Source organism: Carcharhinus amblyrhynchos, chromosome 9 (genome assembly GCF_965287045.1).
Source record: "Carcharhinus amblyrhynchos chromosome 9, sCarAmb.v2.hapA, whole genome shotgun sequence".
NCBI lineage: Eukaryota > Metazoa > Chordata > Chondrichthyes > Carcharhiniformes > Carcharhinidae > Carcharhinus > Carcharhinus amblyrhynchos.
This window is the reverse complement of record NC_137332.1, coordinates 70,090,803-70,115,588: the sequence shown is the minus strand read 5'-3', so window position 1 is coordinate 70,115,588 and position 24,786 is coordinate 70,090,803. Positions and strand designations below refer to the sequence as shown.

At 44.1% G+C, this 24,786-nt stretch overlaps 1 protein-coding gene across 1 annotated transcript; it reads right to left on the bottom strand.

The window, feature by feature from the left end:
- Nucleotides 1-917: 917 nt before the first annotated feature.
- LOC145348407 (tumor necrosis factor ligand superfamily member 6-like) lies at nt 918-6,094 on the bottom strand. The gene is made up of 4 exons (XM_080196628.1): nt 5,496-6,094; nt 5,364-5,403; nt 4,797-4,844; nt 918-1,551 (listed from the first exon to the last, which is right to left on the bottom strand). The coding sequence occupies exons 1-4, from the start codon at nt 5,733-5,735 to the stop codon at nt 1,148-1,150; spliced, it is 732 nt and encodes a 243-aa protein (XP_080052754.1). The 5' UTR covers nt 5,736-6,094; the 3' UTR covers nt 918-1,147.
- Nucleotides 6,095-24,786: the final 18,692 nt, after the last annotated feature.

The following is a 24,786-nucleotide window of genomic DNA, read 5'->3' as shown; positions in this document are numbered from 1 at the left end:
CTGGATGTGATGTTGCTTGCTCCAGTTGGAAGGATTCTAACACAAAGAGGTTCACGGTAATGCAGTGATGGGCAATGCCCCTCACACTGCACACTGAGACTGGAACAGGTGGCTGACTTCAGTACACTCTTCCTTTGTAAAATGTAAATGTTTCATACACTCTTCCTCATTGAGCTTAAGGTAAGAAAATTGCTCCCTGAAGACATTCCTGCTAAGAACCCACTCCTGTACTCCTTCTGCATCTTCAAGCAGCTTGTCTTACTTGGTGTTGCGTCTGCTCAAACTCCCCATCGTGCTACAGGTCAAAGAGAGATAGAAACTACTGTGACAATGACAGAGAGCAGGTACTGTGAGAAGAAGTATGTTGAAGTGAGCACCAAGGCCTTCACCACGTCATATCACTCCCTCCGAGTTCATCAACTTTAGCTAACAGTACAAACTACCAAATACTTTTTGTAGCTCAGCAAGAACCAGCAGTAACAAAGCATGACGAATTAACTGGTGCTGAGGTGTGGTTCTTCCTTGCTGGTCAACATCTGTCCATCCATGTGAGGTTAATAAAGGGTATAACTGATACCAAGAAAATATTACGCACTGATTGATGTCGAGCTCTGTTGCACCGTGTTCTCCTGGTACACATGACCAGCTCCAGCACTAACACTCTCACTGCACAAAATGGCACCCATAGCACTGAGAAAACAGAGGCTGCAGATTTGAAATTTGTGCCCTCGACCTCTAAACACAAGAGATCAAATAAACAATCCACTGGATTTCATTGTTCCAGCTTACATTGTCGGCAAATAACAATCACAACGTGATAGCTATCAGAAACCTCATTCATTCTCTATGCAACAAAAGGTAAAACTTTATGTAGTCATAATCAAACCCAATGTAAGGAGACTCTGAATATGATGGAATCAAATTCCAATTTGTTTATTATACATCAATACTGCTGTACAACTGTAAACCTTCTTTGGGAGAATCGTTCTCACCCACTCTCACATGCCTCTCAATATCTGTTCAATCAGTTCGACTGTAAGCTTGTTTAAGACATTATTTAATTATACTCTCTAATATAGAAAATAAATTACTTAGGTCCATAAGTCATTGAACCATAGAGAATGAGAACATGCATCAAAAATGCAAATTAAAGCTTATGCAGTCCAAAAAATGTGTTAAACTCTTCAAAGTTAACTAAGGCCGGATTTGACACACTCACATAAATGTGATCACCTTTCGATAAGTTGAATATTCCTGATTGAAAGCTGTCTTTTGACCATTCTTTATCAATCCAAAAACAATTAATGTTGTTCCTGGTTTTCATTAATTCAATACCGACAGGATAAAGTTTAGTCCGCTTAAACACAGTATGTTGAACTAACAAGTCTGATTGGCACTGCTGCCCTCGGAAGTAGACTTTGGTGTAAATAAGGTAGAATCCAGCTTCGTTAATGATCAGTGCTCCGCCGTTGTAAGTTATTCCTTGGGTAAAGGCAACGCCAATTTTATCCTCCCACACGAGTGTTGTGGAACTCTTAGTGACATTCATTCCTGTGAGATAATCATTGAAAATAAAATACTGAGAGTCAGTACAAATGAGTGCAATACAGTATATGGCTGAAAGATTCTTAACTAACTTTATTACAAAATTAAGTCTATGTAAAGAATTACACTTATATCCATTTTATAGACCTATAATGTTAAAACTTCTTCCTTCAGCTTTATCATTTTTCGTTTTCTGAACTGTTTAGCCTATTTTTAAGCCCATTTGTCTGCTTTAATTAATAATTTTACATTTTTACATCATTTTTAATGTTATAATGATCCAGGTACTGTAGGTAAGCAAGTCCGGTTTTTTGTTTCTGTTGTCATGTTAGTCGACAAGGCAGCCATCTTGTCTTATCAATGTCCCACAAGCAACTGCCTGTTTTTGGTGCCATTGGACAACTGACCCAGACATCAGAAGGAGCTTCCAGTTTTCTTTTTAAAAAAAAATCACTATATTTAATTTCACTTGAACCAACAGAAGAGATGTATTCGAACCATGGCCTAACATCTCATTTAAATGGTGGTGCTGCCTTGCCTTTTAGAGTTTTAGTCTGCATGCAGGGTGAAGGTGGGTCCCGAGCACCTCACTTAGTTGCCAGCGCCGGGGTCAATTCCACAATCTTACCACTGCGCAGACTCCAAAATGGTCACTGGAAGCCAACCATGCAATTAAGGATGGTGGGTGGGCCCCTGATGCAGCAGCACCAAGAGAGGAGAGCGCTGCTGAGACAGGAGACCTCCGACAATAAATATAAAGAAAATGGAAAAATCAAGGGGCCAAGGCCAGAGGAGAAACCCCAATGTGTATATCAGGGACTGCCTCTTTGGAGTGAAGCCACCCCCATTAAGCTGGGATGGTCCCCATGCATGGCATGGGGTCAGGGGTGAGGAGGGTTGCTCCCTTTGCCATCAGCAAGATGTCAACGACCCTGTAAACTGGGCCTACCAGTTTGGGAGTTGGCTCCCCGCCTCCTTGGAGCGGGCAGCCGCTCTGCAACTGGTCTAGCCACTGGGAAAATACTCCAATGAAAAGGCAGCATCCCCCATGTGGCTCCACAGTATTTTACCGACTCCCAGTTCACTGTCCCCTGGGTGGTAAAATTCTGCCCTGCGGTCGCTTCCACAAAATTGCAGCCCGGAGGCGGGTACATGTCTGATTGAATTGACACAGGACAACATTTTGGGGGTGATTCTCCCAGCCCACTGTTCATTTTACAGCCTTCCCCGGGTGTCACGGCCTCCATGGGTCTCCTCCATTAAGATTTCCAGTGTTATCAGTTCTGCGCCAATTTCTGGCGGAGCTGATTTCAATATTGGAATTAGTATTTGCATATAATTAGAAGACTTTGAGACTGCTAGCATCTCCCCACTATCCCCCCCCGCCACCCCACCCGCCAAGGATGGTTCACTCCAGCAGGGTTTACTCCTGCTCCCCTCTAACAGGGTAACAGGCGGCCAACACTGCTGGAGGGAACAGAGGCCATTGAGGCCCCCCGGGAGGTTGGGGCTAAAGAAAGGGTGCCCCTTGGGCAGTGCCAGCCTTGCACCCTGGCACTGCCCAAGTGGCAAACTAGCATTGTCCAAGGGGCACCATTGCATTGCCCACTGGGCACCAGGCTGTGCCAAGAGGGTAGGGCCTATTGGGAGGGGCGATCAATGGGGGGGTGGGAGGACCCACTGCCATTCTGTAAGAGGATCAGAACGGTGGCCAGGAGAGGACAATCGAGGCTGGGAGTGGGTCGGGACTGCTAGCGGGTGGGTGGCTTGGGACTTCCAGGTGGGGTGTCAGGGAGATAGGGGCTGGCCATGGTGGGGGAAGTGGGGGGAGTAGGACGAGTGGGGGGTTGAACATTGAGGCGTGCCCAGGGAGGTCTGGGAGGCCAGCAATTGGGAGGTAGGGGGTCAGAAGGCCAGCAATGGGAGGGATTGCAGGGCTCACCAGTGATTGGGATGCCACCGATGTGGGACCATTGTGCATGCATTAAACAAAAGGTAGGATTTAATCCTCACGTTGGGTACTTCGAATTTTTTGGGAGAACTCCGGCCTTTGTATTTTGGTCAGAATCAAATGCGGGTCACGACCACACACTTGCTGGTATCTTGGGCTTTCCCCTCCAATGGTGAGGTTGATGGTGGGGGAGGGGGGCAGCTGCGGAGGGCATTTAGCCAAGCGGGAGATGACAGGTGAGGAGCCTGCCACCTTCCTGCCTTCACCCCAATTAAGTTGGTGAGGAGAAGGCCCGTGGATGGCCTTCTTGCCCACATTAATTGAGCATAAGTGCCCACATAAGTTCTTTGTTCTGCCACTACTGGTATTAGCCTCGCTACAAGTGGAGGGACCCACTTTGCAGGGAGCTTGACGGGTAAACCGTGGCATGTTTGTGTGTGCACTCCCTGGGTGGCGGGAGGAAGGGGGTTGGAGATGGAGGCATCCTTCATTCAAAGGCAGTCAGACATACGTGGCCTATCGAGTTCCTGAGTGGCACAAGATGCGGTGGCGGGTATGTCTTCAGGAGATGGCAAGGGGATCTCACCCACGGTCCAGCTGGCAGCCAAGTCCTCTGTCGCCTCCACCAAATTTCGACCAATATGTGGGAAGCAGTGAAGCCCATCAGTGATTTTGTGCCCCCCGACTTGGCCAGTTAGTGGTCGGGGGATGGGCCCATCATCCAATTAAGACTGGGTGGGTTCCCAAAGCCAGATTGCCTGTACTAGGCCACCCAGTTCGGAGGAGGCCACAGCCTGCTTTTGCAGGTAAGGGAGAGTGAGGGAGCTTCCCACCCTGAGCTAACCTCTCAGGGGCTTTTAAAACTTGAAAATAAATTGTTGGGAATGTTGCACAGGGTGGCTTGTGGCCACAGCTATAGCCAGGCAGGTTAAGAAAACCTTAATACCTATCTGGAGGCCTGATCCACCGGTCTGCTGCTAACAAATCACATATATAATTGGCTTTAACAGGTTGTGCCCCACTTGTACCCTTCCAACATCAATGTCACTTCCAGGAAAATACCTGAGGGGCAGAATAGTGTTAGCAAATCTTTATGTCAGCAGGCGGTGCCCACTCTTAGCCCTATTTGCAGGTGAAAATTCTGCCCTTTTCTTCAATGTTTTTCTTCTCATTTGGTGCCCTCTTTTTATAGCTTACATTGATTTTCCTTTTTATAACTCAGTATTTGATCATTGTATTACCTCCGTTCATTCTCACCCACCCCACCACCCCTATCCCATATCCTCGGGATATCACTAACCTGTGAGGTGAGCAACAATCTGAGTTGGCTTGTTGGTTACAGGAGGTCCTAAAAGAGATGTATAGTAATTAGCCACAGACACAATCCATCGCACAGGAAACAAATTAAAGCTTTGGTCTTGATTTAATCAGGTTTACTTTTACTAATCATTCAGAATGATTGTATCATAAAACATGTAGACGGCTATACCACTGGGGACAACCACTTAACCCAAACCAATGTCTGAGTTCAAAGTGGTTTTTGCTCAAATATTGGATGCAAGAAAACGAATTTGATTTCACAGCCCAGTTTATTCTGCAATGTGATAAAGTTCAGCACTAGTTTATCATTTGGTTGTGCCACCTTGTTATATTTGCTACTCATTGTCACTCCCTTTGATGCCAATTTGTGTGTAATCATTTCACATTGTCGCTTTTTGCTCCCTGAATATTGCTGCTTCTTTCTGGAGCACTGAGCATAAAGTTGGATGGAGTCTTTCTCTTTCTCAGTGGGCAATGTCCAGAGTTGAAGCATTAAGAATTGAGATATTCTGTAATTACATGAAAATTAAGCCAACTAAGTACTCACCAACAATCTTTTCTTGTTTACCTTCAACACCCTCCTGAACCTGAACAAAACAAGAAAAAGAATAATTTGTTTTCAAAATTCCAATTTTGAGTTCTCAAAAGCTTCCCGTCCAGTTTGGGGAAAAGCACATACCTGTTTTATTTTGTCGAGTTTCTCATGGAGTTGGTACAAGTAGGAGGCGCCCAGCATCAGGCTTGCCAATATTATGAACATCAGGATCAGAATCATGATAGTGCACACTTTCTGCCAATCCTTCTTTTCTTTCTTCAGTGTTGGCACCATGATTGGGTGCACAGAAGCTGTTGGATAACAGGCCAGGTCTGGATTACTGCCCACAGTGTAGACTTTCGGATAGCGATACTCAGGTTCCATGGTCAGTCCAAAGTGACCAGAGTGCCGGTTGTAGCCTGTAATTTCCGGACCTCCTTTCTTCAGCTGAGTATAGAACAATTCACTGGTCTCCTGTCCGTCAGATGTGCAACTGCTGTCTCACCCTGTGTAGGAGTTTCCTTTCTTTATATAATAAGACCCAATCAGTTCTTCCTCCTCCGGTCTCATGGAAAGCTGTCAAATATGTTTCCACCCAATCAAAGTGGGCTTGGTGGTGAAAGTCTAAACATGCCACCTTTTGTCCTTTTTATATCCCCTGCTAGATTTTTAACAACCTGTTTGAACATGCATTGGATATTTTCTATATGTCCACGGCGGTGAGGACTGTTTATGTTTAACATTTAACACTGTCACTCATTCTCTGAGAACAATATCTTTGTTCTATTTGTTGCAAGATCACATCTAGAAGCCTAGTTCCGCTATTTGGCGTTTCCTGTTACAAACAAAGATGTTTAATTATGTAGGAGATTTGCACCACTTCCTCCCACCCGTACACAAAATATGGTGCGTGACTCATCAGGGGCTACTTAAGGGAAAGAAAATCTCTCAACATGATTCAAATATAGATCTAACATTTAAAATTGAAATACTAAAAAATGTCAATGAGTTTATCAAAACTAATTTTTGTTAGATGGGTGCTTTTTTAACATTAAGGAGCAAAGTGTTCGATAACTGGGGAATTTCCTCACCTCATGTCTAGGCATGTTGTAAACTGATTGATAAAGATCGATTGCTGTGAGTTCTGAACCATTATCATTATATCTTCCAGGTTAATTAGACTAGCAGCCTTGTAGAGGCGCACAGTATGGGTACATTTACATTTGATTGTCAAATTCATTTCCGGGCCCTAAAACCAAGGAAGAGATGGGGGTACAGAAAGGACAGAGTTCATCCATCTGACCGATAGCCTCCTGGAAAATCCAGAAATGTTGTGGCTCAATCCACGACTTCAAAGTGAACGCTTTTCCAATGTCGGCAACACCTTCTAAAAGGAACGTGCTTCTTTTTAGCCCATGTTGTGTGGCAGCTGTGAAAGACATAACAGGAGAGAATTTAAGAAAATTGATTAAGTTAAAGAAGATTCTAGTATCAAGGCGCTTGCTCACAGGAATAAGACAACAGAGCCTAGAAGGAATAATGATCAGCAGTTAATAGATTTCCAGTAGCATCCATCAAAACCTTGGAGACAGCACAAAGAAGATTTGCCGGAATGATACTAAAGGGCTAAAGCTTTCAATTACCTGGAGGGATCAGAGAAACTGTTCCGTCCCTCTCAGAACAGAGAAGGATAAGAGGAAATTGATTCAAGATGTTCAAAATTATCTGCAATTTTTACAGAGTAACTAAGAAGAAACTATTTCCAAATAACAGGAATTTAAAGTTTATTTATTCGTGCCACAAGTAGACTCGCATTTGCGCTGTAATCCACTAGTGAAAATCCACTAGTTGCCACACTCAGGTGCCTTTTCGGGTACACTGAGGGAAAACTTAGCATGGTCAATGCACCTAACCAACACATCTTTCAAACTGTGGGAGGAAACCCACACAGACATGGGAAGAACATGCAGACTCCATTCAAACAGTGATCCAAGCCGGGAATCGAACCTGTATCCCTGGCACTGTAAGACAGCAGTGCTAACTATTGTGCCACTGTGCCACCTTGATAACAAGATATAGTACCTTCAAAGATGACTCATTGTGGCTTCAAGCAATAATTGATTTATTAGCAAATATATACAATCAAGGGTCTGACAGAACTGCATTACACATCTACTCTCTTCGCCAACAACAACAAAAAATGCTGAAAAACCTCAGCAAGTCTGACAGCATCTGTAGAGAGGGAATAGAGCCAACATTTGCAAAATGTTGCTTCTATTTTCTCTCCACAGATGCTGCCAGACCTGCTGAGGTTTACCAGCATTTTCTGTTTTGCTTCAGATTGCAGCATCTGCAGGATTTTGCTTTGATTTTACTCGCTTCTCCCTCCTGGCTCCAGCTCAGATTCCTCACCAACACATGCCCTTGCTCTTGATTGGCTCAGCTTCCCATGTGGTCTCTCCACAAGGCCCAGCCCGATCACGTGGCCTTCGAGGATCGACCCCTTAAAGGAGTCATGCTCCCAAACAAAAGGACAGTGGATTTAACATAACTGGCAAAAGACCCAGAGGGGAAACGGAGAAGTCTCTTTTCAATGCAACAAGTTGCTATTACCCCAGAATGGGCTCTTTGATGGGAATAGATTCAATAGGAACTTTAAAAAGCCAATTGGATAAATACTCGCAAAGGAGAATTTTCAGGGCCGTGCCTTTCAAACAGCGAACACAAACACAACAAATTTCCTGTTCCTGTGTTCCAGATTTCCAGATCTAGATGGAGCAGCAGAGGGGAAATTATCCACATTAGTGTGGATTGCCTAGATTTGTTTCATCCGTGCTGATATTTTATCCTCCTTTGTCAGAAACTTAAGGGTGCAACCATACTGTGTGCAGCAAGGCAGAGCAAGTATCTCAGAAGTTCATTTTGAGAGCGAAACAAGTATTTATAGTGTGAAACCTCCAGATGCCACAGTGAGGTTTATGTTGCCAGTGCACGGTCAGTTCAATCATTATTCTGAATCCACCTTTGCAGCCAGAATTTGGAATTGCTGTGAGTCTCATAGCACCCTTATAATTACTGTGCTAATACTCTCACCCTGAATTATTCACGCACCACCATTTTTTAAGTTGTCTTATGCTACAAACAGTCCAAGTGTTCCCCATGTTTTAATAGATTTACCTGGCCATGAACTGTCTGATGGTGTTAGCAAACTGTCTGACCACCGTATTCTGATCCCCACACATTCCACAACGTAAGTTTCAAAGGAGATTCACTTCAAAGGCTTTTATCCTTCAATGATATGGTGAACAACCCAATTCATAGAGACAGCAATGGGCATTTAGGCGCCTCAGGCCTACTTCACAATTCACTGAGAGGGTGACGAATAGGCTAAATGGCCTACTCCTGGCCCTATGTTCCAGATCTTGGCTGATCCGTACTTCAATTCCATCTAATGTTCATAACTCCATAGCCCTCACCCTCCTACCAAGCAACAATCTATAGATCTCTGTTCTGAAGGCTCCATTTGTCACAGAATCAATTGCCTTCCAGGAGAATGAATTCCAGATTTCTCCTACCCTTTGTGTCTCTCGATTGCCCTCCAGAATGACATAGCTCAAATTTTAAGATTGTGTCCCAATCGGATTGAGGCATTCTTGTCCTTGATGTTCCCACAAGTGGAAATAGTTTCTCCAATCAAATTTTGCTTCATCATATCTTTTAATAATTATTTAAATGCTTTGATTTGGTCACCCCCCCTCGCTCTCCCATATTCAAGTGAATTAAACTAACAATAGCAAATCTCATGTTGAGCCTCACAGATAGCTGGGAGGGTAAAAGCCTCGTGACAAGGCCTCACTACCTCTCTCTCCTCCTAACAACACACTGTTTGACCAAGATTTTGATCGCCAGTCCTAATGGCTTCAAATTTCAGCTCCCTAGCACATCTAGAGTTGAGATTACGGAAAACTGTGTCCCTCAAAATGGCAGGTTCGGCAACTCCGACTGCTGTCAATGTGCTCCGCGCGGTGCCCCATGCTTGGAGGAGGGGGTGGTGTGGACATGCCGGATATACACACAAAGCCTGTGGGCGGGGGAGAATGAGATGGCAGACGGTCGCCACAATGCTTTGATGTACATTCTGCAAACTTTTGCAAAACTCTTTTCTGAACGTACACTCAGCAGCAGGAAGGGGCCCGATCACCACTGATGCTACATTAGGAGGCAGACACCCAACTTGCAGGGGAAGTTTTTTTGACTTACTGAGCCCTTGCAAAGCTTGTGTAAGTACCAGGCTATGTACCTGTGACCTGTCTACAGAAATGCTGCTGAAATATGGGGGCTTTCGAGGTTACCCTCTTCGTCAGGTGAATAGAGAGTTCTGGCCTCAGACAGAGCATATAAAGCACAGACAGTTTACAGATTACTGATTAGAATGCGAATCTTTACACCTAACCTGCTGTTCAAGTCCTAAAGTGGCTGACAATGTGTGAGGAAGGAGCACTGATTACAGGTTAAAGAGATGTGTATTGTCTCCAGACAGTACAGTAAGTGAGGTTTTGCAAACCCAGGCAAGTCACGGGGGTTACAGATAGTGCGACATGAACCCAAGATCTTGGTTAAAGAGATGTGTATTGTCTCCAGACAGTACAGTAAGTGAGGTTTTGCAAACCCAGGCAAGTCACGGGGATTACAGATAGTGCAACATGAACCCAAGATCTGACGACGAGGGTAACCACGAAAGCTAGTGAATTTACTATCAAATAAATTGGTTGGACTTAAACCTGGTATTGTCAGACTTTTTACTGTGTTTACCCCAGTCCAACGCCGGCATCTCCACATCATGAAATATGGGGGCACAGCCATTCTTGGTCTGGAGCATGAAGGTGGAGAGGAGAAAAGCTGGATGCAGAGGAAGGAGGGTGAGGGTTTCATAGCAGTATGCACGACCACCAAGAATCTTCCAGGAGCTATTTTCCTAACTCCATCTCATCCAGAACTGGCTTGTGAAGATTCATCAAGGAGATGGACATTGACTGTGCCACCTCATCCGTCAGAACCTACAGCTGCATGTCAAGGTGAAAACTGCCACTGCCGGTGCCCATTAATGTAACCAACACTCTCAATTTCTACGGAATCGTCACCAACAACAATTCCCTGTTTTGGGATCCACTGCGGCATTTGGGAAGTTTGTGGTGGAACAGGCCAGTACTCTGAAAACAATAGTTCCACTGTTCCAGGGATACCCTGCAATATTCATCAGAGAGTATCTCCAAATTGGTGGTAGTCTGCTCTACCTTCCATAACCTTGCTATTAAGCAGACATAGTTCTTGCCTCTGCTCATACTGAGGCCACATGAGGAGAAGGAACAGAAGAGGAAGAGGTAAGGGTGAGGCTTTTGGAACATCTCAGCTTCACACAAGCCGTCCTGAAGCAGCTCCTGAGACTCCAGTGGTCAGCCCATCATCCCCATTGCTGTACAACTCCCATCAGGCTGCTACGTCACAACTTCTACCTGGTCAAAATCCTAAGATAAGCACAATCACAAAGGAAGCTTTCCCTCAGCACTTTATCCAACCACATGAAAATATAATACATACACAGATAACATGTTCACTCTCGTACATTCTCTTAGTGCCTACATCACAGGCTCCTTTGTCTGCCCTGGGGATACTTCAGTGGCTACATCATGAATGGTGGAAGGGTCTCAGTGTGGGGAAGACTGCAGGGAATAACATCAAGCAGCTCTGAGCTTCAGGGGCCTGGCTTAGGCAGCAGCGGTCTGTCCATAAGAACATAAGAAATAGGAGCAGGAGTAGGCCATCTAGCCCTTCGAGCCTGCCCCGCCATTCAATAAGATCATGGCTGATCTGAAGTGGATCAGTTCCACTTTCCCGCTTTCTCCCCATAACCCTTAATTCCCTTGCCTATCAAAAACCTATCTACCCGCATCTTAAATGTATTTAGCAAGGTAGCCTGCATCACTTCAACGGGCAGAGAATTCCAGAGATTCACCACCCTTTGAGTGAAGAAGTTCCTCCTCAACTCCGTTCTAAACTGCGCCCCCCCCTTATCTTGAGGCTGTGCCCTCTAGTCCCACTGTCCTTTCTGAGCGGGAAGAGCCTCTCCACCTCTATCCTATCCATCCCATTCATCATCTTATATGTCTTAATGAGATCTCCCCTCATTCTTCTAAACTCTAACGAGTACAAGCCTAGTTTATTCAGCCTCTCCTCATAGTTCAACCTCCTCAACTCTGGTATCAGCCTAGTATCAGTTTGTTTGAACAGAGGGGAGTACAACAGGATGAGAGAAGAATTGGCAAATGTGGACTGGGGGAGCGCGTTGGAAGGTAGGTCTGCTGAGGAGCAGTGGAGGATCTTTAAGGAGATCTTTCTTGGTGCTCAGCAGACATTTATTCCGATGGTTAAAAAGGACCATAGGAGGAGAGGTAATAAGCCGTGGATAACGAAGGAGGTGAAGGAAAGTGTTAAATTAAAAGCAGTGGCGTTTAGAGTAGCTAAGAGTAGTGGGCGAGAAGAGGATTGGGAGAGGTTTAAATGTCAACAAAGTTTGACAAAGAAGTTGATAAAGAAGGGTAGGAGAAACTATGAAGCTGGGCTAGCGCTTAATATAAAAAAGGATAGCAAGAGTTTTTATAAATATATAAAAAGGAAGAGGCTGGCTCGGGTGAACGTTGGACCCTTAGAGGATGAGAGGGGGGACTTAGTGGTAGGGGATGGGGAAATGGCTGAGGTCTTGAATAACTTTTTTGTGTTGGTCTTCACGGAGAAGGACGTGAATAATTTGCCGGGTGTTAGAGATGGAAAGGTGGTAGGACTGGAGGGTCTCAATGACATTGTTGTTACTAGAGAGGCGGTGCTCGACAGACTGGAGGGACTGATTGTGGACAAGTCCCCAGGACCGGATGGAATGCATCCGAGGGTTCTGAAAGAAATGGCGGAGGTGATAGTGGATGCCTTGGTGGTTATTTTCCAAACGTCGCTGGATTCCAGGGAAGTGCCAGAAGATTGGAAAACGGCTAATGTTACGCCGTTGTTTAAGAAGGGTGCCAGGCAGAAGGCGGGGAATTATAGGCCAGTTAGTTTAACGTCTGTTGTGGGTAAAATGTTAGAATCCGTCATCAAGGAGGAAATAGCGAGGCATCTTGAGGGGAATTGCTTGAGAGAGCAGACGCAGCACGGTTTCGTTAAAGGGAAGTCATGTCTGACAAATTTATTGGAGTCCTATTAGGATGTGTCTAGGGCGGTGGATAGAGGAGAGCCGGTGGATGTGGTCTTTCTTGATTTTCAGAAGGCGTTTGACAAGGTGCCTCACGAGGTTATTGCAGAAGGTAAGGGGGCATGGAGTTGGGGGTAGGGTGTTAGCGTGGATAGAGGATTGGTTGTCAAATAGGAGGCAGAGAGTAGGGGTTAATGGGTGCTATTCGGATTGGCGGTTGGTGACCAGTGGAGTGCCCCAGGGGTCGGTGCTGGGGCCTCAGCTATTTACCATTTATATAGATGATCTGGAGGAGGGAACCGAGTGTATGGTGTCGAAATTTGCTGATGACACCAAGATTGGTGGAACGGCAAATTGCGCGGAGGGTGTGAAGAGTCTGCAGAAGGATCTAGATAGGCTGGGCAAATGGGCCAGGAACTGGCAAATGGAATTTAATGTTGGCAAGTGTGAGGTGGTCCACTTTGGTAGGAATAATGGTAGGAAGGATTATTACTTACGAGGCGAAAAACTGCAGCAGGCGACGGTGCAGAGGGACCTCGGGGTCCTTGTGCATGAGTCGCAAAAACCCAGCCTGCAGGTGCAGCAGGTGGTCAGGAAGGCAAATGGGATGCTGGCTTTCATTGCGAGGGGGATTGAATATAAAAGTAGGGAGGTCTTGCTGCGGCTGTATAGGGCATTGGTGAGGCCGCAGCTGGAGTACTGTGTGCAGTTTTGGGCGCCGTACTTACGCAAGGATATTTTGGCCTTGGAGGGAGTGCAGAGGAGGTTTACTAGGCTGATGCCGGAGTTGAGGGGGTTGAGCTATGAGGAGAGGCTGAATAAACTAGGCTTGTACTCGTTAGCGTTTAGAAGAATGAGGGGAGATCTCATTGAGACATATAAGATGATGAATGGGATGGATAGGATAGAGGTGGAGAGACTCTTCCCGCTCAGAAAGGACAGTAGGACTAGGGGGCACAGCCTCAAGACAAAGGGGGGGGGGCGGTTTAGAACGGAGTTGAGGAAGAACTTCTTCACTCAAAGGGTGGTGAATCTCTGGAATTCTCTGCCCGTTGAAGTGGTGGAGGCTACCTCGCTAAACATTTTTAAGACGTGGGTTGATGGGTTTTTGATAAGAGAGGGGATTAAGGGTTATGGGGAGAGGGTGGGAATGTGGAACTGAGTCACGACAGATCAGCCATGATCTTATTGAATGGCGGGGCAGGCTCGAAGGGCTAGATGGCCTACTCCTGCTCCTATTTCTTATGTTCTTATGTTCTTATGTTCTTAAACCTCCTCTGCACTCCCTCCAAGGCCAAAATATCCTTGTGTAAGTGCGGCGACCAAAACTGCACACAGTACTCCAGCTGCGGCCTCACCAATGCCCTATACAGCCGCAGCAAGACCTCCCTACTTTTATATTCAATCCCCCTCGCTATGAAGGCCAGCATTCCATTCGCCTTCCTGACCACCTGCTTGCACCTGCAGGCTGGGTTTTTGCGACTCATGCACAAGGACCCTGAGGTTCCTCTGCACCGTTGCATGCTTCAGTTTTTCGCCATGTAAGTAATAGTCCTTCCTACCATTATTCCTACCAAAGTGGACCACCTCACACTTGCTAACATTAAATTCCATTTGCCAGTTCCTGGCCCATTCGCCCAGCCTATCTAGATCCTTCTGCAGACTTTCCACACCTTCCATACAATTTGCCATTCCATCAATCTTGGTGTCATCAGCAAATTTCAACACCATACACTCGGTTCCCTCCTCCAGATCATCTATATAAATGGTAAATAGCTGAAGCCCCAGCACTGGTCCCTGGGGCACTCCACTAGTCACCAACCGCCAATCCGAATAGCACTCATTGACCCCCACTCTCTGCCTCCTATTTGACAGCCAATCCTCTATCCACGCTAACACCCTACCCCCAACTCCATGCCCCCTAACCTTCTGTAATAACAGAAGGTGTTCTCCATCGCACCGTCACTAGCATTGCAGAAAGCAGCATGGTGATACAGTGTTAGCACAGCTGCCTCACAACACCAGGGGCCCAGGTTCAATTCTGGCCTCGGGTCATTGTCTGTGAGGAGTTTGCACATTCTCCCTGTCTCTGCATGGGTTTCCTCCCACAGTCTAAAGATGTGTGAGTTCGGTGGATTGGTCATACTAAATTGACCATTAATGTTGGGGGGCGGGGTGCGTTAGCAGGGTAAATAACTGAGTTACGGAGATAGGACCTGGGTGGGATTGTTGTCGATGCAGGTTCGATGGGCCAAATGGCGTCCTTCTGTACTGTAAGGATTCGATGAGGTCACTATCACTCCCCCTTATAATGAGTGCACCTCCCCTTTAAGAGGTGCGGGCTGCCTTTAAGAGCTTGAAGACTGACCACTATATGTTTTGGTTGCATACACTGCTGGGCCCCCTGCTGACCCAGCCAGCAGGGCGGGTTGCGCACAGCTGAGCACACCACTCGTGGAGGTGAGAAGGCAATACAAAATTTACATCCTGCTTGGCTCGATGGGGCAAGTGTAGGCTAAACACAAATCAAAAAATGGGAACGAGCCTATTTTTAACCCAATATCGCCTTCCGTGGGTGTCAAGGTTGGCTTGATAATGCTCCTGTGAGGGATGGTTTACTACATCAAAGGACTTATATAAATGCAAGTTGTTGTCAATTTTAATTCTGGAGGTTTTTAATGGAGTGGATAAGGAACTAATGTCATCCTTCAGCATACCTGGCAATGTAAACAATTAGTACATCAGAAACAACCCTAAATATAAGACCATGACATGTAAAAAGGAAATAAACTGTAAGTGCAGCAGGTCACAAACTGAAAATTGAGTTGCACTTTCACCCAGCATTTCTTCCACTTTTATTGTGAGGGGGAAGGGCCACAAAGCCCACACTACTCGTATAGGTGAATACGGGTAAAGTATACTAAAATAGATACCTGCACGTTTAACACTCAGGCGCCAATCAGAAGCAGTTTCCATGGAACTGAATGTGTGGGTTCTACTCATTCATTTCTACTGAAGGTTTGGACACGTCAACTGACACATAATAGCCACTTTCAGGATGTCTCAGGAACCGGCTTGAGAGCGCACAGTTTCTCAGACGTGGCACGGGAGGTCCTGGTGGAGGAGGTGCAAGGGAGGAAAGATGTCCTGTATCCACAGGGGAGAAAAGGAGCCCACTTGACGCCCCCTCTTGAAGGTCCCACTCAGCCGATCCTGCTCCTCCTGGCCATATGCCCTCCTCCCGTTCATCCTCCTGATCAACAGGGCCCACGAGCACAATGTGAATGACCAAGTCTCCCTGTCTCTCCTGATGACTCCTATAAGCTGTCCAATAGGATAGGATAGCACCCTTCTTAAGTGAAGTTCACGGAGAATTTCCAACATAAATGTTGATAGAATGGTTGGGAATTCTTGAGAGATTGCCTTTAGAATGTCTCCTGGTATGTCTCCAAATTAATTCCTTCATCAATGAGTGACGTGGCTTTAAAGAAAGCCAGAAATCCTAGATTACTTACTCCTAATCTACGGTCATCACTATGAGCGGATAACAGTTCAAATAAAGACAGCAAAATAATGTGAAGCTTCTTCAATATGCATGAGCAGACATCTTAATTCCCATTCAGCCCCTTAAGGATCCTCCGGCTGTTCCCAATGAGACTTCAATTAATTTACTGAGACAGTGTCTTGAGTTAAATACAGGTTGTGAACATACAAATTAGGATCAGCAGTAGGCCACTCAGCCCCTCGAGTCTATTCTGGCATTCAGTAAGATCATGGCTGATCTGATTGTAACTTTAACTCCACATTCCTGCCTAGTTCTGATAACTTTTCACCCCCCCTCCCTGGCTTGTTTATCATGAATCAATCTAGCCCTGCTATAAAAATATTCCATAACTCTGTCTCTTTTCAGGAAGAGAATTCCAAAGTTTCCCAAGTCACTGAGAGAGAAAAACTTCTCCTCATCTCTGTTCTAAATGGATGAATCTTTATTTTTAAACAGTCAGCCCTAGTTCTAGATTTGCCCACAAGAGAAAACATCCTCTCCACATCCATCCTTCAATAGCCCTCAGGATCTTATATGTTTTCAATCAATTCATCTCTTACTGCTTTACACTCATAAGACAACCCGTCCATTCCAGGAATTGCTTCTGATGTATTTGCATCTTTCCTTATATAAAGAAGCCATTACTATACACAATACTCCAGCTGTGGTCACACCAATGCGTTGAAGCATAACCCTGCCCAATGTAACTGAAGCATAACCCCCCTACCTTGTAACCAGTTCCCACAGCAATAAATGTTAACATTTGCTAAATTCTTACTACGCCTGTGTACTAACATTTTATGATTCATGAAACCAAGTGTGGAATTTTACCATCCTGCTCACCCAGGAGTCATAGCAAGCGAGACAGAAAAGTTGGCAGACCATTTAAAGGTCCAATGACCTTGGGCAGGAATTTCCGGTCTTTGGAAAATTTGGCCGCCAAGGAATCCTCTGCATCTCAGAGCTTTGCAATCTCTCACTGTTTTGATAATATGCCTCTTTTTTAGTTGCCCTGCCAAAATGGACAACCTCAGATTTTCCCATGTTTATTGTCCATTTGCCGGATCTTTGGCCACTCACCTTGTTTTTTATTTGGGGTTGTTGTTGTGTTGTTGCGTGGTCACTTTAAGAGTCTAGCCACATGTATAGTTTGTGACATTATCAGCTGCTCTGCGGGCTTTGCCTCAGGCTAGATCAAGCCTTCGGAGAGTTTACAGCTATTGAATAAACCGGCATTGTTGTTCGCGACCAAGCCCACGTGCTACAACTTCATATTCTTTTGTCCTGAGAATGCAATGCATGAAAGGATAAAAGGAATACTGGCAACGAGAAATAGGTCAAATTCTTTTCAAGCAATAAAATGAATTGAAGCTGAAAATTTTGGAACTTCTGATCTTGGGGCAGAATCAATAGCAGGTCAGCTGATTACACCTGGCATTGGACCAGTAAGGTTCTTGGTCCGAAAGAAAAGAAGGGTCCATACCTACAATTAAAACTGGCACTCTGAGGAATTCAGGCTGCAGAGCTTGCCATGTGCATTATTCACCCAAACCATTAATAATTGCAGAGTGTATTAGGTTCCATAGGAGAAATCAATTAGAAGGAGAGAATATCGCACAATTTGTTGCGATACTGAAGCACCTTGTGAAGCATTGTGAATTTGGTGACTCTCTGGATGATGTGATTAGAGACCGACAGGTTTGTGAGTTAAAAATGAAGCTACGCAACAGAGGTTGCTATCTGAACAAAATTTAAATCTCAGAAATGGCCGTTTCAATGGAGTTTGCCACTAAGGAGGCTTCTCAGCTCAAAGCAGGCTTGAGGATCCATAAAATGGCTGCTCTCCAAAGAGAGTCTACCCAGTAACAGGCATGTCACTGCTGTGCAAAAACAAGCCATTCACAGGCTGGTTGCTGGAGCAAAGACAATCAATGCAAAAATTATGGCAGAATTGGCCACATAACATGAGCTTGTTAGAGCAGACCAGTGTCTCCAGAAAAGAATGTCCAAAGAAAGAAGAAGGACACACCTAAAGGGAAAAACAAGAGGAATTCCAGCAAAAGATTATACAGCGTGGAAGAGAAAAATAATAATAAAGACACAGCACGCAAATCTGGTAAGGTATTGAAGATAAATGTACTTTCAGTTCAAGGTTAATCTTATCGGTTCTGAGTAATTCCAAACTTAAACAGCCTACCAGAATAGAGGTTGACGCGGACTTCAAATTGCTGATGGACCACCATCCCGTAACAACTATATTTTAGCCACGTAAGGGTATTGCATCACTTACCACAAGCAGACTTCAATGATGGTCTTCAATATAGTTAGCACATTCCTATGAGATCAAGTACCATCAGTCAGAGAGCCAATCTAATGCTGATGCGTTGTCACAATTGCTTTTGCCTGCTGATCAAGTACCATCTAGTAGTGTTTCCAGTATCTCCTATTTGTCATAAAATGTGTCCCAGTGTCTGCAGCTCAAGTCTGACAACAGACTAGAAATGTCACTCTAATTCCCTGTAAGTAAAAATTGAATCATCTACCATTAAAGCCACCAGATATCATCCTGAAGACAAACACTGTGGAAATAATACCTCTAAGAGGACACATTATGGTCAAAGTAGAGTTAAGTGGGCAAACTGTAGAGCTGTCACTCCATCTTGTCTGAGAAAGTTTTCCAACTCTTTGACTGCTTTTGGCTAGAGGAGATAGAGTTGAACTGGTGTGCTGTGCACATGTTAGTTGATTCTAATACAGATCTACAGAGTGCATGATAGGTGTACAAGTAGCACTTACGATCAAACAAAGCAGCCAGCCTAAGAGTTTCAAGGACATAGCAGTAGTCAAGGGCATGCATCCAAAGGTAGAATCTGACCTAATGAGACTTGTAGACACAGAAGTGTTAGAATCTGGTACTGTTATTGTTTGGGAAACCCTGATTGTGAATGAAGTATGTATGTATTTTGCAGAGATTTCAAAACAACCATCTGTGTGTAGATCAACAACCGTTACCTTTGATTGAGGATTTGTTCGGTGGCCTAGCAGAAGGACAGAAGTTCAGTAAAATTGACCTAAGGCAGGCTGACCTGTAAATGAATATTGCAGCTGATTTTCAACGCCTGTTCACCATTATAACACACAAAGGCCAATTCCACTATAAGAAATTATCTTTTGGTATAACAGCAGCACCCACTTTGTTCCAATGGTCCATGGGCCAGATCTTAAGTGGTCTGCAGGGAGTACAATGTTACCTTGACAACAAATTGATCAGCTGTACCAATGAATAGGAGCACTTCCGTAACCTAGAAACCACATTGAAACACATTCAGATGCATAGTCTTCATGCCAGGAAACATACAAACAACAATATAATATTTAGGCCATGTGATCGATCGCAAAGGTTTACACAAGACATCGAAGAAGATGAAGGCTATCATGGAGGCCCCAGGACCAATGAATATAACACAGTTAAGATCATTCCTAGGATTAATTAATGATTATGGGAAATTCATTCCGAATCTAGTAACCACTGCTTAAACCATTGCATAATTAATTGTGCATAAAACAAGCATGGCAATGGATACCAGAATGATAAAAATCATATCAGTCAGTTAAAGAAACCATAAAGAAGTCAGTAGTGTTGGTACATTTCAACACAAACTTGCCTGTGATGCACTGCTGTACAGAGTTGGAACGGTGGTGTCATACAAATTACCTTCAGAGAAAGAAAGACCAATAGCTTTTGTGTCGCGTACCTTAACAAGTGCTGAATCAAATTACACCCAGCTGGAGAAGGAGGCACTGAGTATTATCTTTAGAGTGCTGAAATTTCATCAACATCTCTGTTGTCATTACTTCAAATTGCTGACGGACCACCATCCCGTAACAACTATATTTTAGCCACGTAAGGGTATTGCATCACTTGCCACAAGCAGACTTCAATGATGGTCTTCAATATAGTTAGCACATTCCTATGAGATCAAGTACCATCAGTCAGAGAGCCAATCTAATGCTGATGCGTTGTCACAATTGCCTTTGCCTGCTGATCAAGTACCATCTAGTAGTGTTTCCAATATCTCCTATTTGTCATAAAATGTGTCCCAGTGTCTGCAGCTCAAGTCTAACAACAGACTAGAAATGTTCCCATGATCGGAAGACACTGGAAGTGGTGTTAAAACGGAAGATAGCGAGAATGCATCCTGAATTGAAGCCCTACGTTTCCTGAAAACTTGAGTTGACAGTACAGGGCAGATATTGTGGTGGATGACGGTAAAAATTCCACCAAACTTGTGACAAAGCATATTGGAACAAATAAATGAAGGCCAATCGTGGACAGTCCGAATGAAAGAACATGCAAGGAGCTACTTCTGGTGGCCTGGACTAGATGCCCAGATCAAGGAAAAAGCAGGACTGTGTTAGTCATGTGTGAAGGTAAGGAACACACCACTGTTGTCCACAATGCATCCATGTAAGTGGCCTAAAATATCCTGGCAACATCTACACATTGACTTTGCAGGCCTATACGAGGGGTGCCTGATCATGGTTGTCATATATGCGCATTCCAAATGGTCTGAGGTTGTCCAAATGAAGCCAACAATTGTGGAGCTGTTAGGGAGAAAAGTATAGCTATTCAAGTGTAGTATACTTCATTCTCACGCTCGAGAAAATCAGACTTCTGGAGTTTCAAACAAGCCCTTTATTACAAACTACAGTGTGGGCTGGCTCCAGTGCTCCAACAGGTGGTTCACCGGGGAGCCCCTTTCCAGGAATTATATAGACATTTATAGTTAAGATCCAATTAGAAGAAATTAACATATACCAAGATATACACTTGAAATACAAGTTATCCATATCCACTCACAATTAACAATTGGGATTATATAATATATAACATAAGAGTATAGTTGTCCAATTACAACTTGTGCACATTTACTCAATTATCATATCACCAAGCAGATATATCTTTTGACACAATTATGAAGTTAGCTCTCTAACCAGTTGGATATCAGCTCTTGTTTGAACAGACATTAACTCATTGTAGCTTTATATGATTCAGAGGAGGTCTTGTGTATAAATTGCATGACTGAATCCTCCTTTCTAACTAGGAGTTTTTGGTTCTTGATGCTCATCTGGGTCTGCTTTCATTAGATCTATAGTTTTCTCTGAGTTTTCTCATGTGACTGAGTTTAGAAGCTTGCAGTTTCTGTGATTTTTAAACTTGTGTAATTATTAACCCTATCACACCTCATCCTTCAACTGGAGAGGTCAGTGTACCCAAACTCAAACTGAAGTGATCCATGCAGACTAATCTCAGAGTGAAGAGGTGATGCATCTCAACCTCAAAGTGCAAAAGTCAGAGGGCCAGTCCAATTCGGAGTGTGACAGCATTTGGACCTCGAAATGGAAGTGGGAGGGCCAGTGGACTTCAGAGCACTAATGAGAGAGTGCGTGGGCCTCGGAGTGTGAGTCAGAAGGCGAGTGCACCACAGAGCATGAGTAAAAGGATGAACGGGCCTCAGACTGCGAGTAAGAGAGCAGCAAGGGAATCGCTGGCATGTGAAAGAGAGAGAATTAGAATCATACAGAACAGAAGAGGCCCTTCAGCTCTGACCCACACACTCTGGGGTGTGCGTGTGCGGGTATGAGAAAGAGTTGTGTGAGAGAGAGATGAGAATGAGTGTGTGTATCTGTGAGTATGTGAGTTTTTGTGTATCTGAGAGAGAGGTGGAAGCATGTACGTGCACATGTGTGTGCTTGTTGTTGGTGTGTCTGATATGCGAATCCAGCCTTCCAGCAGCACTTCTCCCACTAACAATTACAAAAAGGTAAAACTTAAATACTGAAGAGAACTGTTTAATTTTAATAAATGTATGCATGTAAGAAATAGAAAGACTTCGATAGAATAGGTTTTTTGAAAAAGCAAATTATTGTGGATGCTGGAATCTGAAACAAAAGCAGAAAATGCTGGAAAGTCTCAGCAGGTCTGACAGCTTCTGTGGAGAGAGAATAGAGACAGCAGTTCAACTCAAGATGACACAGTCAGAGGTGTTTTTATATGTTGTATCTATTGCGCAAAAACAATCAATTTTTTTGTGATTTAACCCCACAGTACAGTAAGAATGTTTCTCAGGGCTTTGTCAGCACTCTGGGGAGGTCAGAAGGGTTCCATAGCTGGAAGAACTAAGGAAACTCTGCTCCAAACTTTACCTGAAGCTTCTCTTCCTTAAAGATTGCCTGTTATCCCCATTACAGGCGGGATTTTCCCAAAACAAAACTACGTGCCCAAGGGGAGAGAAAACGGCAGTCTTTCCCATCCATTTTTGAACGTACTACTGTCCAGCATGAATCTCCAACATCTGAGCATCACAGAGTGCCCTAGCAAGATTCTTGCTGAAAATCAGGGAATGGGACATATTCCCACCCGAAAGGCCAGCAGCATAGTGTTGATCAGGCCACTGTGTATGTACCGATCTGTCAGAGTGGAGTTTGGCGAATGCATAGTGACCCCTACCCCCATTGCTGGCCTACCCTATCGCTAGCCTACTCTGCAACCCCCTGATTGCTGGCCTACCCAACTCCCCCACTGGCTGATCACTAACCTACTGGGTCTTTGTATTTCTTCTACTTAGAAAAAAATACTGGTCTCACCGGTATCATAACATATTTGCCAATCAAACCACCTCCTGCTGATGTTTAATACAGTTGTTACAGGTCAATCCTCTCAGCTCCAGGATATCACTGCAGATGTTCTTCAGGGACAACCATCTTCAGCTTCTTCATCAAAGACCCTCCTTCCATCTTTAGGTCAGAATTGGAGATGTTTGCGGGTTTTGCAAAATGTTCAGCACCATTTGCAACTCGTCAGATACTGAAGCAGTCCATGCCCATATGCAGCAAGGTATGGACAATATTCTGATATTCTATGGACTGATAAGTAGAACATAGCATTCAAAGCACACACATGCAAGACAATGACCATCTCCAACAAGAGAGAATCTAATCATTCCCCCTTACATTCAATGGCATTACCACTGCTGAATTTGACACTATCAATACCCTGGATGTTAACATTGACCTAAAACTGAACTGGACTAGCCAGATAAATATTGTGGCTAAAAGAACAAGTCCTAGGTTGAGATATTGGTGGAGAGTATCTCACCTCCTGACTCCCTAAAGCCTGTCCACCATCTACTTGACACAAGTCAGGAATGTGCTGGAATTCTCTCCGTTTGCCTGGATGAGTGCAGCTCTAAAAATACTCAAGAAACGCAACACCATCCAGGACAAGCAGCCCAACCCCCATCCACAAACACTCTCTCACCTACCACCAATGCATAGTAACGGCACTGTGTACCATCTACAGGATGAACTGCAGCAACTCACCAAGGCTCATTCAACAGTACCTACCCGATTTGCAAGCTTTACCATCTAGCAAGACAAGAACAGTCAATGCATGGGAATACAAACATATGCAACCAAAGGAGAAAATGCCAGAAAATCTCAACAGGTCTGGCAGCCTCTGTAGGGAGAGAAAAGAGCTGACGTTTCGAGTCCTGACGACCCTATTTTTTTACAAACATCTGCAAGTTTCCCTCCAAGTCACAAACCACCCTGACTTGGTGCTACGGCACAAAACTTTCCCATAACGGTAGAGAATGTTCTCCAAAAATAGGATAATTCCTTCTGAAGTTACCTGCCTTCAGCAATGTAGATCAAACTCCCGATGGAAGCAGCAGCCTTCACCCTGCAGTGAGGCAATCACTGTAAGCCCCAGTGCAACACAAAAGGAATCTAATCACACCTTCTTCAGGATGGGGTTGGAAAGAATGCCCATTAAGGACAAGCTTTGCCACGATAGTTTTAAAGTTAAAACAGAGAGATCAAAAGGATTCCCTGCTTTTATTAAGGTAATAACAATAATGCTATTGCTTTTAAGCAGCAAATCCTTTTATTATTAGTTCATTTAAAACATAATTTTTAATTTTATTTTTATCATTGAAGATATTATTTAATATGTATAAGTGAACATAGATTTTGTTATTTGTTCTAAATCTGTGAAACTACTATTTAAATCTGCATTATATAACATTACATGTGGCACGTTTGTAAGTGTTCGTAAGTTTTAATTTACAATATGGAAACTGAAAATGTAATTGGGAAGAAGAGAGATCAGAACTTCTTGAGTACTTTATTGCATGAGATTCAGCAAAGGAGAATCCACGTTTTGGGCTGTGCAAAATCTAAACAACTATTGTACTTATTATAAGTACTGTTCTGCCGCGCTTACTTCAATTATGTTCTAATTGATTCATACTTTTATGTTGTGTTTTGATGTTTCAATAAAACATTTGTAGCATTTTGTAAAGTTTAATGGGAAACATTTATTAACAAAAAATAACTTAATAAATGTAAAACTTTGATACCATGTTAACACAGTAATGGCATTATGACATTTTGTTTCATAACTATTGCAACTTTTCCAAATTTCTTACAATAAAACTTTTTCTTTATTTTAACACAACAGTTCTGTTATCTTTTTGTAAACAAGGAAGACAGGGAGGAAGGGACATGAGAGAGGAGGGAAAAGGAGTGGAGGGGAGAGGAGTGGAGGGAAAGAGAGGGGAAAGGAGGGGAAGAGAAAAGGAGGGGAG

Bases quoted from the DNA above. Each gene is read 5' to 3' on its own strand.
- LOC145348407 (XM_080196628.1), bottom strand. From the start codon at position 5,735: ATGGAACCTGAGTATCGCTATCCGAAAGTCTACACTGTGGGCAGTAAT. The intron at 5,404-5,495 runs GTATGTGCTTTT...TGTTTTGTTCAG, and splicing joins AACTCGACAAAATAAAACAG to GTTCAGGAGGGTGTTGAAGG. The intron at 1,552-4,796 runs GTTAGTGATATC...ATTATCTCACAG, and splicing joins GATTGTTGCTCACCTCACAG to GAATGAATGTCACTAAGAGT.